This window comes from Nothobranchius furzeri, chromosome 6 (genome assembly GCF_043380555.1).
Source record: "Nothobranchius furzeri strain GRZ-AD chromosome 6, NfurGRZ-RIMD1, whole genome shotgun sequence".
Lineage (NCBI taxonomy): Eukaryota > Metazoa > Chordata > Actinopteri > Cyprinodontiformes > Nothobranchiidae > Nothobranchius > Nothobranchius furzeri.
Window position 1 is genome coordinate 52,925,354 of NC_091746.1, and position 14,673 is coordinate 52,940,026.

At 41.4% G+C, this 14,673-nt stretch overlaps 1 protein-coding gene across 3 annotated transcripts in view; it reads right to left on the reverse strand.

The window, feature by feature from the left end:
• unc5cb (unc-5 netrin receptor Cb) overlaps positions 1-14,673 on the reverse strand; it is a 166,939-nt gene that overhangs the window by 15,108 nt on the left and 137,158 nt on the right. For all 3 annotated transcript variants that reach the window (XM_015941952.3, XM_015941966.3, XM_015941957.3), the window contains 4 exons: positions 13,016-13,207; positions 5,404-5,760; positions 2,770-2,857; positions 2,482-2,653 (listed from right to left, as the gene is read on the reverse strand). In XM_015941952.3, coding sequence (XP_015797438.1) covers positions 2,482-2,653; positions 2,770-2,857; positions 5,404-5,760; positions 13,016-13,207 — 809 coding nt within the window. The remainder of the gene's footprint in view (positions 1-2,481; positions 2,654-2,769; positions 2,858-5,403; positions 5,761-13,015; positions 13,208-14,673) is intronic.

A 14,673-nucleotide genomic window follows, 5' to 3' on the forward strand; every position in this document is an offset into this window, starting at 1 on the left:
TTTCATCAATGATGACTCCCAGATACTTGACTTCTTGAACTCTTTTAATATTAATCTCATCTATATTTAATAAAATTTCATCATTTGAATTTGTATTACTAAATATCATAAAACAGGATTTATCACTGTTTAATGATAGTTTGTTTCCATCAAACCATAGTTTAATTTTTTTCATCTCTGTTTGTATCACTTCTATCATCTGCTCAACATTATCTCCTGAATAGTAAAAAGTTGTATCATCTGCAAATAAGGTGCATTTTAATATATTGGATGCCTCAACAATGTCATTTATATAAATGATAAATAGTTTAGGGCCCAATACCGACCCTTGTGGTACACCACAAGTAATGTTATTTATATGTGATTTTGTGTTGTTTATTTGAACATATTGCTGCCTATCGGTAAGATAACTTGTTATCCATTTTAGGGCCATCCCTTTGATGCCATATTTACAAAGTTTTTTAATAAGAATTGTATGATCCACTGTATCGAATGCTTTTTTTAAATCAATAAAGATACTTATGAGACGATTTTTTTTGTCAAGGGCTTCCGATATTTCTTCTGTTAATTCCATTAATGCCATGGATGTTGAATGATTTGTTCTAAAACCATACTGACTGTCATTTAATATCTTTTCATTGATCAGGAATCGGTCCAACCTGGCAATATATAATTTTTCTAATATTTTTGAGAATTGTGACAATAAAGATATTGGTCTGTAGTTGGAAAAGATATGTTTGTCTCCACTTTTATGAAGTGGTATGACTTTTGCAATTTTCATCCTGTTAGGAAATGTCCCTGTTGCAAAAGATAAATTACATATGTAAGTCAATGGATGAATAATACTTTCTATTATATTTTTTATTAATGTTATGTCTAAACCGTCACAGTCAGTACTTCTTTTATTGATGCAATTATTGATAATATTTCTTATTTCATCACTAGTTACTGGACTTAAATATATACTGTTTTTATTGCTTTTGATATTCTCACCTATACTATAATTTGTTCTTTTTGGAATGTTTTTTGCCAGGTCAGGTCCCACATTAGTAAAAAAAATTGTTAAATTCATTTACTATTTTACTGGTTTCACTAATTTCAGCAGGGTTGGAGCAGGGAAACAGCTAAAACATGCTAGATACCAGCCCTCGATGACCAGAGTTCCCCACCCATGCTTTAATACATTTTTTTAGTAAAAGGACAAATGTGAGACGGGTTTTGTGTTCTTATGGTCAGCAGAGGTTTTGGCCCTAAAACTCTCCCCTGATTCCATTTCTGCCCCTCCTTAACTAAACTCCTGCTCTTTAGATGTTGCCATTTCTAATTAAATAAAGCTGCCTTGCTTAGTGAAACGTAGCATAGCTTTGTCTGTGAAGGTTCTCAGTCATCCAGGTCATTGTAGTCTAATGAGCTTTGAAAGAAAAGCGTCTGGACTTCTTTGAGTTGCTTGAAGACGTTTCACCTCTCATCCGAGAGGCTTCTTCAGTTCTAAGGTCAAATGGTGGAGAGTCCCAGATTTAAACCCAGAAAGAAAGACAAAACTCCTAAACACAAACTGAACAATGTGGTGTATGCTGTACAGTGCAGCGAGGAATGCCCAGACCTCTACATCGGAGAAACCAAACAGCCACTTCACAAGTGCATGGCACAACATAGAAGAGACACCTCCACGGGACAGGACTCAGTAGTTCATTTGCATCTAAAGGACAAAGGTCACTCTTTCGAGGATGCCAACGTTCACATTTTGGACAGAGAGGACAGATGGTTTGAAAGAGGAGTAAAGGAAGCCATTTATGTCCACTGTGAGCAACCATCTTTGAACAGAGGCGGTGGTTTACGACACCAACTGTCTGCCATCTATAATCCAGTTTTGAGATCCCTTCCCAGATGCCTCAACGCCCACGCATGTCCTGGGCCATCTGACCTCAGGAATTCACATGATAGGGTGGGGCCAGGTTTCACAATGAGCTCACCCGAAACTCTGGCTGAATAGGACCCACACCCACCCTCACACCTTGGCTCATGTGTTTATGTAGAAGATCATCAGGGGGTCTTTTGTTCCCTCTTCGGGGGGAAACTCCCACGGGGTTTAAATCTGGGACTCTCCACCATTTGACCTTAGAACTGAAGAAGCCTCTCGAATGAGAGGTGAAACGTCTTCAAGCAACTCAAAGAAGTCCAGACGCTTTTCTTTCAAAGCTCAGTAGCACAGCTTTCCAAATAAAGTTGTTAGTCACAGTTAATTATGATTAAACAAGTGGAGACATTATTTTCTCACATAGAGCCCGGTTGGTTTGAACATTTTTTATAAATTGTTTGCTAATGCAAAACAATTAAATGACACAATTAGACTAAATCTGTGAGCGGAGGCTACTGTTCATATTTTTCGCAGCAGTTTCCCATCTACATAATTGTGTCATCTAGAGTAACCAACGTGTAACATGTTCAAACTCCAGAGTCTGCTGCAGCACAGCACCTCACCTCCCACTGGTTCTGCTGCGACTGACTCCTGAGCTGGATCAGCCAGTCCTGCTGGCCGTCGCACACTGCACAGTGGTGCATGGTGATGATGACGGGCCGAGTCAGCAGGGCCCCAGGGGGCCCACAGCTCACCACGGGGCTCAGCACAGTTTGGCCATCATCCAAAGACGGCCTGGAAGAGCAGAAGAAGAAAACAACTCACATTTACACACAAGCTGTTCACAGAGAGTGTGTGTTTGAGAGGCATGGTGGAGCAGACAGCTCTGGGGTGTTGATGTGGCTCTGTACCTCAGGTTGTCCTTCCTCTGAACAGTCACGTACATCTCATAGACTCTGCCTTGGGGAATGGCCCCTGCTGGAATTAGCAGACTGACCCCTGAGGAGAACATGAGCAGAAAGCACTAATGAACAGGTGTGTTACTGAAGCTGCGAGTTGTCCACTTCAAACGCCTGTCTGAACTCATCACAGGACAAAGTCTACGAACAAAACCTTTACTTTCTCTAAACTCTCATTCACCTGTTTTCTTTTAAATCCCGTGGTTTCTGGTAGACTTTATGAGTCATTCTCTGTCAAAAAAATACAGCTCTGGCGCTCCTGTTTCAGCAGAGGTTAGCTGGAGGAGTGCGTGTGTGTGTGTGTGTGTGGTAGGATTTGGAATCCGTTTCACACTGAATGCAGTGCAGACATGGTCCAACTTCTGTATAACTTCTGTACTTACACCTACAATGATCATCCTAACAGATTCAATCCAGTTAAAAAGTATGTTGTTTTTGTTTGTTTTTTACTTTTTATACATGCTCCAACTTTCCACGGCATTATTTTATTTTTGCACTCTCGTGATATTAAATGATGCAGCATGTTTTTTTTCCAGGATCAATGATCTCCCTTCTCTTCAGAGCATCCCTATTAAAACCGCAGCAGACGCGATTTACATTTTTCCATCTCAGATTGATTTGAAACGAAGTCCCTCTCCCTCTTTTAGAATCCGATCCCCCAAATTCCCCCATGCATACACACAATCACCGCTTCTCTCTCAGGAGGGGGGTGTTTCTAAGATAACTCATTGATTTCTCGCGTCCTTGTACTGAACTACTTCTTCAAAAAATAAATAAATAAGGTGACAGAAAATCTCGGCTCAGCTCACAGAGAAACCTGTACACCAAATGTAAAACACACTTTAAAATGCAAACTGCAGTTGCACAAATACACTTCATTACCCAGACACGCAAGTGTTTCCTCCTCTTGCTTGTGTGACACGATGAGGAGGCTAAGCACCAGCAGCAGCTGAGGACTTTTCACAGGTATCATAAAGAATAATGACGAGGAAAAAAAACTGCAGAAATGTGAGAAGTGCATCCCTGAATGTCACAGCTAGTTTGTCTACGGCTGTCAACATTCATCTGTGTTGTGATCCTTCCGGCGAGTGTGTGTTTGAAGTGGAGACAGCATGGCTAATGTAAGCTGCCTGAAACTAGAACACCTCAGCGCTTCTGGTGCAGGCACCTCAGGTATCCATCAGCTCTTGTCACACTGAGCAGGGGCTTCGCTGATAACTTGCATATGGCCAAGCACATCACTTCAAAGTCACATGTGTTTGTGTGTTTTTGGGAGAGGGAGTGAAGTAAGGTCTGAAAGTAGAACACCAACAATACTGTACACGTGTCATGTTTCAGATTTTAAAAAGATTCTTTGTAATCCAGTTCTCATGTCACTGAACAAATGGATGGAATATGATATTTAAAAAAGAGTCTTTTTCCAAGACATAAAAAAAACAAATCTTATTGAGTAATGTCATCCAAATGACTGAATATTCTTTATATTTAATGTTCTTCAATTTTTCTATTACTTGCCCTCTTTTGAAAAGCAAAAAGGGTGAATCTGTCTGTATTGTTTGCTAAATACCCATGAACTATCGGAAAACGTTGAAAGAAACTGTCAGAAAGTACCCACTGGATGTCGATGAATAACTGATGCAACATTCAGGTCAACCCATTTTGAATTAGACAACAGAGAAATGTTTACGTTTCCTTGTTTTCGCTTGGCTTCCCGGGGCTGGTGGCTAGGAAGGGGAGCTGGCCGTCTGGTTGGGGTCTGGGGTGGTGGGATGCTTTGCCTCTCGAGAGGGGGCGGGGGCTTTTCTGGTTGCAGTCTCCCTGGAGTTCCTGTGTTCTGAGGAAGCTCCTGGATCTCTGGGACTTGGGAGCTCCCTCCATCTCCTATGCATCTTTAGGGGGCAGATCTGTGGCCCCTCACACTCTCTATTGGACACTCCTATAGAGAAACCTTACATATACAAGCGCGTGTGCACACACAGGTGCTCACATGGTGCTCTCATAAGTATGGACTTGGGCACGTTCAACATGTCTTAAGGCTGTGGTGGGCACTAAATGCACTGTGATTTATTATCGTGTGATTGTTCAGTAAAACAATGTTAATTTTATATTTCCTCATCAGGCTGACACAGTGATAGTTTGCTCTTGTTGTATTGTGTGTCCCTTTTCCGCAGGTCTAGAAGTAGACTCTTGTTCATTCTTGATTTGTTTATTTTTGAATCTTTGTGTGCTGTTATGTGGGTCTCGACTTCCTCTATAAACAATTCAAACATGAAAAAAAAAACAACCTTCCACCCATTTTCTGTCAGTGTTTTTTTGTGCCAGGCTTTTTAGGAATTGCGTGCTTAAAACAAGCCATTTCAAAAAGTTCCCGATTGTGATGTCACAAATGGATACATTTGTGTAGAACTAACATTTTTTTTTATTTCTTTTTTCCACAATATTTGGTGAAGAAGGGAGGTCTAAAATACTGCTAACTGTAATGGAGTTGTAAAATCTGCCAGCATTTAGCCCTCGCCCCATTTTAATATAAAAGATATTTAATGAAATGATAAAAATGAAAAGAGTTTCTCATCATTGTTTATTTACCTGAGTTGGGAACAATAAGGTGCCCCCCCTGTGAGCTGAAGGAGCCGAGAGCGGTGCAGGATGGATCCCTCGTGCGAAGCAGCGTCTGCGTGCGGCGACCCATCGTGTTGTCGCCGTTGTCCAGCAGGCAGTGCGGCAGCTTGGGTGACAGCTTCGAGGAAAGTTCCCCTCCCAGGTCATCCTGCGGCGTGACTAATCCTGAGGAGTTGTAGACCTTGATCTTCAGGTTGGGGAGAGGGTCCAGCAGGGGGGAGTTGGTCATGGGGATTTTGTCAGCCACGTCATGGAGGGCGTAGACTGGACCGCGGTACATAGCAGCTGCTGAGGTCAGGTCAGGGGGCGCTGTTAGAAGATCAGCTGAAAAACAATGCTCAAGACATTAATCCAGTGATAATAAAATAAACACAGTTAAACTTTTGATATTAACAGCAGCAAGAAACAGCCAGTCAGGGAAGCTATAGCTGTGATTCATGAGGAACAGATGGCATCACTAAGATTGAGTTTTCTCTGCAGGTGGGCTGGAAGATGAATGTCTAACTGAGTAGGTGGAGCGGAGCTTGGTGGCTCTAAGCTTCTCAACTGCCTCCAGGTATTTAGAAATTACACAAAAGTTGCTCAAATATCAAAGTAGTGGGAGTTTATTGGTAGTGTTACCTATCGTTAAGTTTGAAACTCTAATTACTGTAATAATGCTGTCGAATGATAGAGCGGGATTGTTGTATAATGGGACTATTGTCTTTCTGAAGGTGTTTATGGTACATGCATGTATTTTAAGTCTCACACCTACACAAAAGCTGCTGTGTTTGGCTTAAATCACTGCATCAATGTGTTAAGAGTTGCAAAAGGTTACCGCGTTTTAGTATGTTTGCAACTTAAAGATGTAGATAAAAATGCACAGTGTCTCTGCCTTCTTCCTTTGCTCAGAAAAGAAGACCAAATATTCCGTTTACAGGCGCTGCTATGTCGTATTTTTGGAACCAGAGTCTGAACACTCGGGATGTAGGACTGAACGTCTCGTCTGCACACCCACACACAATCATGGTGTTCCTTTAAGCTTTAAATAACTCAATGTATCTAAACATAACAGCAAATGACATCGGCGAGTTAAGAACTGTGAATCAACATATCAGAGGTGTATTTTTCACTTTCAGTCAGAACAAGTGTACAGAGAGGGAGTGGGACCCAAATCTTAAACTGCAACCTGCCACTAGAGGGCGCTTCATTTCTTTCAAACCTCCAGTTTGCTTGTTATGTTTCTCTATCGCAGTGGAGTCCAATCTTTGTCCTGGAGGACCCCAATCCTGCATGATTTTAATGATCCTCCTGCTCAAACACACCTGATTCAATAGCTGAATTGGCTTTTTAGCAGATCATCAAGCTCTGCAGAAAGCGGGTTTTCACGCATTGATTAAAATCAGTTGAGTTTGAGAAGAAAAACCTCCAGGACCAGGGTGGTCAGGTGGCTCTCGGAGGTTGGACTGATCGATTTTTGCTCCAAAAGTTCTGATATCTAGTTTTTCATTTACGTGGATCAGATAATGTCTGAAGTGATCTGAAACTTAGGAATTAAAACATTTTTTGAAAAGGCTGATGTGTTTGTAAAGGAAACTGCTGGACAGCAATGAATTAAAAATGTCTTTTAAAATATAATTAGAGATGTTCGATGTCAGCTTTTCACCTGATTTCTGATTTGTGGCATCTAGTCTAACTCTTACTTTCCGATTCCAATAATAACGAATATCTACACATGCGTGGCCCAGCTCACAGAAAACATCACAGGTCTCGTATCATTCACACTTAAACTTTAAACATCATCTGTGCAAAATATGACAACTACTTCAATTTCCGTTGGGCCAGTCGTGCCCAACAAACACAAATGTTGGCATTTTGACGGAAAGGAGATGTCGCTGAAGAGTTTGATGTATAATATGAGCATGGACCTTAACGGTTGTGTCATTAAAAGAGTAAACACCCCACACAGACATAGACTTTATATTGCAGCCAATAACATCGGACATCCCTAAATAAGATAAATATTTGTGTCAGATCCCACATACAGGTTTGCATCATGCTGTATAGCTTCATCATATCTAAATGTGTTGTGATTCATTGTATCTAATCTACTGCATTGTACTGACATACGTACATTTATACAGCATTAGAGTTTATAAACTTCAAAAAACAAGAACGTACAATAATATACACAACTTAAAGTCCCGTTAGTCATCATCACAAATTACATCTCCGCATTTGAGCCATCCCCGTGGGGAGCCGTGAGCTGCAGCAGAGGCTGTGCTCGGGAACGTTTAGTAAATATAAGAACATGAAATAAAAAAACAGTCATTTATTCAGTAATTAGCTACTAAAATAAGGGTTTTCAATACAAGTTAGTCCTAAAAAATAGTGAAAAACTCAAGTTTGTGAGAAACTGTAGAAATGTAGTTTCACCAAAGGCCGGGTCCTTCCTCAGAGACTGGCTGAGCTTTCAGAAGGGCTTTTGCAGAGGATCTCAAGCTGTGAGACTCCTGGGAGAGTGCTGATATTGGCAGGGGATAGACCACTCAAATTTTAAAAGACAAGCAGTAAAATCCTAAAGTCAACTCCAAAACTCATGCCAGGAACAGACGATGAACTTAGAGCATTTAAGAAAAACCTTGAAATGATCAAATTTAGAGATAAAACAAACCCTTACCTTTGTAAGGGGGTTTCAGCTGGGGTAATCTCTGTAACCTATAAATTGCTTTTAAACATCTGTTTTTGTGCATTTACCCTTTAGACCTCTTGCACCTCTTGTAAATTTCATCTTAGGAAGTATAAACACCACATTTTTGCTGATTTGTCTCCTCTTGCCGCCTCTTTGGTTCCTGTGTTTTTGCTTCCATCATCACATTCTAAAATCCCAGCTGGAAGTGCAGCATAGAAACTGGTCAGGTTCTACCTTAAACCTTCCAACACTGAATTTTAATATTACTGCCCTCACATAAACGTGCTGTCTGCTGCCCGCTCACCAGCTTTCACACTCCTCTACAGCCAAAAGAGCTCATCTGCATTAGCATCATCACAAACACATGTCCTCCCAGAGGAACCCCAACAGGTTGCTGCTACTGTTAGTGACTCCAGATGTTTCATGAGGAACTGGAACTGATGTGTTGTTCCGTTTTTGCTTCAACTAAATATTGTTTACTTGTTTCTGTTTGAGTGTTAAGTGGAAAGTATTAGGAGGCATTTTTTAAAAGTCTTTGGTGTGACCCAACCAGGATTTAAACCCCCTGATCTCCCAGTCTAAGGGCAGTCACTCTACCACTGAGCCGGTGACTTCCTGTCCTTGAGGGAAACTGTGCAGAGAGTTTTAGGTTTCATGCTGGAAGGGCCCAGATAGGACCAGCAAAAAGGTTGGGGTGGCACTGGGACAGCAGTAGCTCAGGAGGTGGAGCAGGTTGTTCAGTAATCGGAAGGTTGTAGGTTTGATCCCGGCTCCAACTAGAGAATGCTGCTGTTGTGTTCTTGGGCAAGACACTTAACCCCCCTTGCCTGCTGGTGGTGGTCAGAGGGACCGGTGGCACCGGTGTTCAGCAGCCTCACCTCTGTCAGTGCACCCCAGGGCAGCTGTAGCTACATTGTAGCTTATCCCCACCAGCGTGTGAATGTATGTGAATGCATGGATGACTGATTGTGTTGTGAAGCACTTTGGGGGGTTGTAGAACCCTAAGAATGCGCTATAAAAATACATGCCATTTACAATTTCACACCAAATGGGTCCTTGTGCTAACTCTGGGACTGGAAGCATTAACCTGTGGCCAGGCACTGCATGCTGTTTCTTTTTTGTTTCAGTAAAAAGCAATATGCATCCAACACATTCAGCTCACATTTGAGAAACACAAACATTTTAGAAGGACATGTTGAAAGAGTATTTTAGTTAGGGTACAGCTGGATTTACCTGTTGTTATCTCAACAAAAATAACCAAAAATCTGTCTGTCTGTCTGTCTGTCTGTCGAAAAACATTGGTGGCTTCGTAACATATAACCATAAAAGTCGGGTCTAAAATAGGGATGTCCCGATCAGGTTTTTTTGCCCTCGAGTCCGAGTCAGTCATTTGATTTTGAGAATCTGCTGATGCCGAGTTCCAATCCGATACTTTCGATACATTTAAAAAAAGAAAGAAAAGGAAGAAACTGTTCCAGAATGTTCCTTATTTTTTTATTTAATTACCTTTTTAACAACAGATCACTTCTGTGAGGTAGCTTGAACAATCGAGTAATAAATAACATAAATTCTTCACTTTTGGACTTTATTGCAAATATAAAAATTCTAATATAAAAACAGATGGCACTTCAACTTAAAATTCCTGGCAGGGGTCTATTTTGCCTCGGCTCCCAAAATGCTTAGATACATCCCTGGGCATGAGAGTTTTGAAGATGATCTGAATTGTGTCAGCTATATAAATACTACATGCAGATAAATTATTGCTTTATACAGGTACAAACGTGTAGTGAGATAAATCTACCTACATTTAATTTTTTAAGAACTTTGTTTTGTTTTCTTGGTTTTTATTTTCCTATCTTCCTGTTCTGTCTGTCTCTGATCTTCCTGCATCTCCCAGTCCTCCAGAAAAACTCCTGTCTGCTCCCTTCTTTTTCACCTCGCAAGTAACTTTTTAACTAGCAGATCAAATTGATCTTTTGACCGCAGAAAAAGCAGAGTGTGCGCTGCGCTGATCGGCTGCGCCAGTGACGAGCGCTGCAGCGCGAGCGCGTCCACACGTCATGCTCAAATACAGACAGAACTTACCAGAGAGAAAATGAACGGACACGAATGACTGTGTGTTAATGATATATATTTTTTGGTGACGTCACTTAGAAACTTAGAAAACGTTACTGTGGTCGTGTGCAGAATGCAGCTGGAGTTCTGCTCAAAAGAATCCCCGCTACACTGAGTCCACATAAATAATCTGATGTAGGTAGAAACTGGATCTTTTTTGTGCTCCTTCTGGGTGTGTAAGTTAAGGGCATCGTGGGAGCCTGACAACCTTTAAGGAGAACCAAGTTGCTCTCCTGTAATTTGAACCCAGTATCCGAGTCCGGATCGGGAAGTAAAGCCCGAGTCCCGATCGAGTCTGAAACCACGTGATCGGGGCCGATTTCCGATCATGTGATCGGATCGGGACATCCCTAGTCTAAAATACATGGGAGTGGGTCTCTGGGCGACTCCATATCAGCCGCCATGTTTCTTTCTACAGGAGCCCGTGAGGACAAAACGCATTTACAGATTTGCAATAAGCGGTTACAAAACTTCTATCATTCCTAAACGTTGTTTAACACATTTACCTATTCACTCATTGCCAGTGATGAAAGGGAGTCTGATGTGTTTGTTGTTTTGCTGGAGGTTGTGTTCCCAGGGATTTTTTACCCTAATGGCCATCTGTAGTTAAGGTCTTAACTTGAACACAAAAATACAGCATGCTTGCAATGATTTAGGCATGTACTTCCCCCTATCGCCTGGGAAAATACACACAGTCACTTTAAGTCCAAAACAATTAAATGTCCAGACTAATGTCACGGTAGAAGAAATCAGATTTATGCAGCAGATACAACATTTTAAAGTTTCAAGCCAAAAGCACCCTGAGAAATATTAGAAAACCACATAATTTTATCACAAGATCTGCAAGTAACTTTTGCAGCTGAGTCTAATGCCAGACACTCAGCCTTGCACCGAAGAAAGCCTCTGGCTTGGAAACAGAACATAAAATCTGCAGTCCTTTACAATGTTCATTATGTCCTCTTTTTAAATATTAAACGGGAAACATAAAATTCACACATGAAGAGGAAACAAACAAAACAATAGCATTTTTGGACATGGACATTCACCGCACAGACGACGACAGCATAAAAATCACAATATACAGAAAACCCTCGCATACAGACCAATATCTGCTTTGGACATCTGAACACCCCACGGCACACAAACCATCAGTAGTCAGAACATTATACGAACGGACCAGCTTCATTACAGATGAAACAGACCGCAAACAGGAAGAAGAATACATCAAACAAGCACTAACCCTCTGTCAGTATCCAAAATGGGCCATAGAAAAAGGAAAACAACAAGTCAAAGAAAAAAAAAACAGGGAGACCAAAAAAGAAAACAAAAACAAAGACCAGACCACACGCACACGGACACCATCACAATTCCATACATCCGGGGAGTCACAGAACGTATACAAAGGGCCATGAAAATACAGCAAATCAACACAACCGTCAAACCTCACATGAAACTCAGACAGCTACTGGCACACCCCAAGGACAAAATAGAACCAGACAAGAAATGCAATGTAATCTACAAAATACCATGCATGTCGTGCAATAAAACACACATAGGGGAAACGGGCAGAACATATGACATCAGAAGAAAAGAGCACCAGAAGGAACGTGAGAAGGAAACAACAGAAAGACTCACAAGGACAACAAAGAAAAAAGCAGAGGAGCAAACCCTCAAGTCAGCCATCTCAGATCATTGCAAACAAAATAACCACATCATGGACTGGGATCAAGGGAAAATTATCAACATGGAGAACAACTGGTCCAAACGTTGGGTCAGGGAGGCAATAGAAATAAGGAAACGGGAACATTGGAACATGAACAGAGACGAGGGGGCCTATCAGCTGTTTCGCACCTGGGATTCCCTTCTCCAAAGACCAGCCAGCGGAGGTGGGCGCGACCAACCCGGATCTGACAGATCCGGGTTGGTCGCGCCCACCAGAAGAACAGCTGATGAAGACGTGTCGCACAAACACCTGTGATAACTTCTGAAGAAGACTGCAGACAGCGGTCGAAACATGTAACAAAAGGTAACTAGAAACACCTTCATGACCGAAGCAAAAAGAACCTCGTCTAATATTAAATCTATAGTTTGTCCATTTAGCATTAAGCTAAAGCTCAGGTTTTAGAGCAACCTGCTTCATAAAAACAAACGGTGTGGTTCCTATTATAACACCATTACTGTTTATACAAAATCATCCTTATAGGTGACAAATGTCAAGTGAATCAACTGAAAAACAGATGATAAAATTCTGAATCACATCAAAAGTGTTTGAAGATAATGTAATGCCATCTAGTTATTTTTTTAAAGAAATTATTCTTTTGCATTTTCTGGCTGTAAAAGGTCTTCTCTTCCCTTAGAAAGCTAATGAATATGTTCAAAAGTTCATTTAGGGCCTTTTAATCAACAGATTCACCAAGAAATACCTGAAAAGAAATAAAAATGGGGGTTTTTGGAATGTAAAAGCCAAAGCTCTGAACTGAATTTCATTACGAAAGGGAGTATTTGGAATGTGAAGGCACCAATAATCACTGGTTTCTGCTAAAATTGAAAATGCAACATTCTGGCGCTAAAAGCCTGAAGATTTTAACCAATTTGCTGAGAATTAATCCTGAATAAAAATGAAAATGTTGCTTCAAGTGCTCCAACTTTGATCATTTTATGCATGTGATGAACTTGGAGGGGAAAACACACTTTCTCATCTACATGTTTTACAATATCCACTACCTTAAGATGTTATAGGACTGCAGGTCCAGAGAAACACAGACAACGCCACAAACCGCTCCTTGAACCCACCTTTGCGGGCGGTTTTGATGCTGACTGGCTGGAAGCCTCCATTCAGGGCGGAGGAGTCGATGATGTCGGAGTTGAAATCCCGATGGTTCTTCCTGTAGACGAAGAGCGCCACGACGACGGAGATAACCAGGCACATGATCACGGCTATGACAATACCCACATAGAGAGCTACGTCATCTGTGCTGGGGGCCACTGGTGGAGGGGGTCGAGAAAAGGAGGAGACAAAACAGAAACAGGTAGAGTTAGATAAGAAAAGAAGAATTCTGCTTAGATGACAAGTTTCCGTCGGACTTTCTCTTAATATGCAAGAGTTGTGAAGAAGACATTATCAGCAGACTAATATCCTGGTTTAAGACTCCGCCGGATATTAACAACCATCATCCAGGGGGAGTAAATGCACAAAGATTATTTGCGTTTTTATACTTTCAGGGACCTTAATCATCTCAGATGAGGATGATTCATGGCAGGATAACTGATCACACTCTAAAACACAACATAAGAGTAAGTGCACATGTGCTGGTGAGCATATATGCCTCATATTTATGATAATTAACAAGAAATTAAAGATAATGATGACAAAGTCTGATAGAACGGCATTCACAAACACGCCCGCTCCAATGAAACTGACACACCAATCCCGGCTCAGACGGCAAGATCAAAAGCTCTGCAGACAGAGATGTAGGGGGATTTCATCTTCAAATTACCGCGCTGGAGTTCAGAGTCTGTCTCTGACTTTGTTCTTACACACTGAAGATAAGATCTAGACATAGCTTGGGTTTCTCAAATTGTCTTTCATCTCTGTCTGCCTCCCAGAGTGTCTCTGTCCACTTTCCAGCTGGAGAAGCCTCCGTGATTAGCTGCTTTGGCATGGATGAATATCCGACTGCTGGAAACCTGGACAGGCGCTCATTACTGATCAGGCATTTCACTGGCTGCTGACTGATGACCTGAACCCTGTGCTCCTTGGTAAAGAACGTCCTTCAGTGTCACCAGTTGACGAACGGGGAAGAAAACGCTTCTTTGGGGCTTGTAGGAGCGTGTGTCTGCACATTGTTCGACAGAGCGCTGCACGCATGTGCACATGTCACAGGCTAGTTCGAAAACCCAAGACCAAAGACACGCTAATGCATTAATGCTACAAGAGAACAAAGGCATTTTAAAAAAGAGGGACACTCCTGTTTTAAACATGAGTAGTTATGTAAATTGCACAGAATCTGCAGCAGATGGCAGTGTCACCAATAAATCTGTAAGCAGCACTCTGAAGACAGACTAGTAGCCTGGTGTGCCTCAGGAACGCAGACGGGACTCTGGAGTTTTCTTCAGCAAAGCAGCAAAACCACAAGAGGAGAGGATCAGAAACAAGTGAAATTCACGAGTTCAATCACACTCTGTTGCTCTCCACGATTCTTTTTATCCACTTTTGACTTAATCTTTATTTCTAAATGAGATCTAAATTAAGGCTTGAGCAGCATCCAGCAGCTCAAAACCAATTAAATATCATGTTCTTAAAGATTAAAAGTGAAATTTAGTCTCACCTTCATTTCCTTTAACTCACTGCAGGAGCAGAAAACAGAGCTCTAGCAGGGAATTGAATTTCTTCCCAAATATCTAATTAAACATTTCGTTTCTCACAGTCTTTAGGAAGCATACATCCAGCC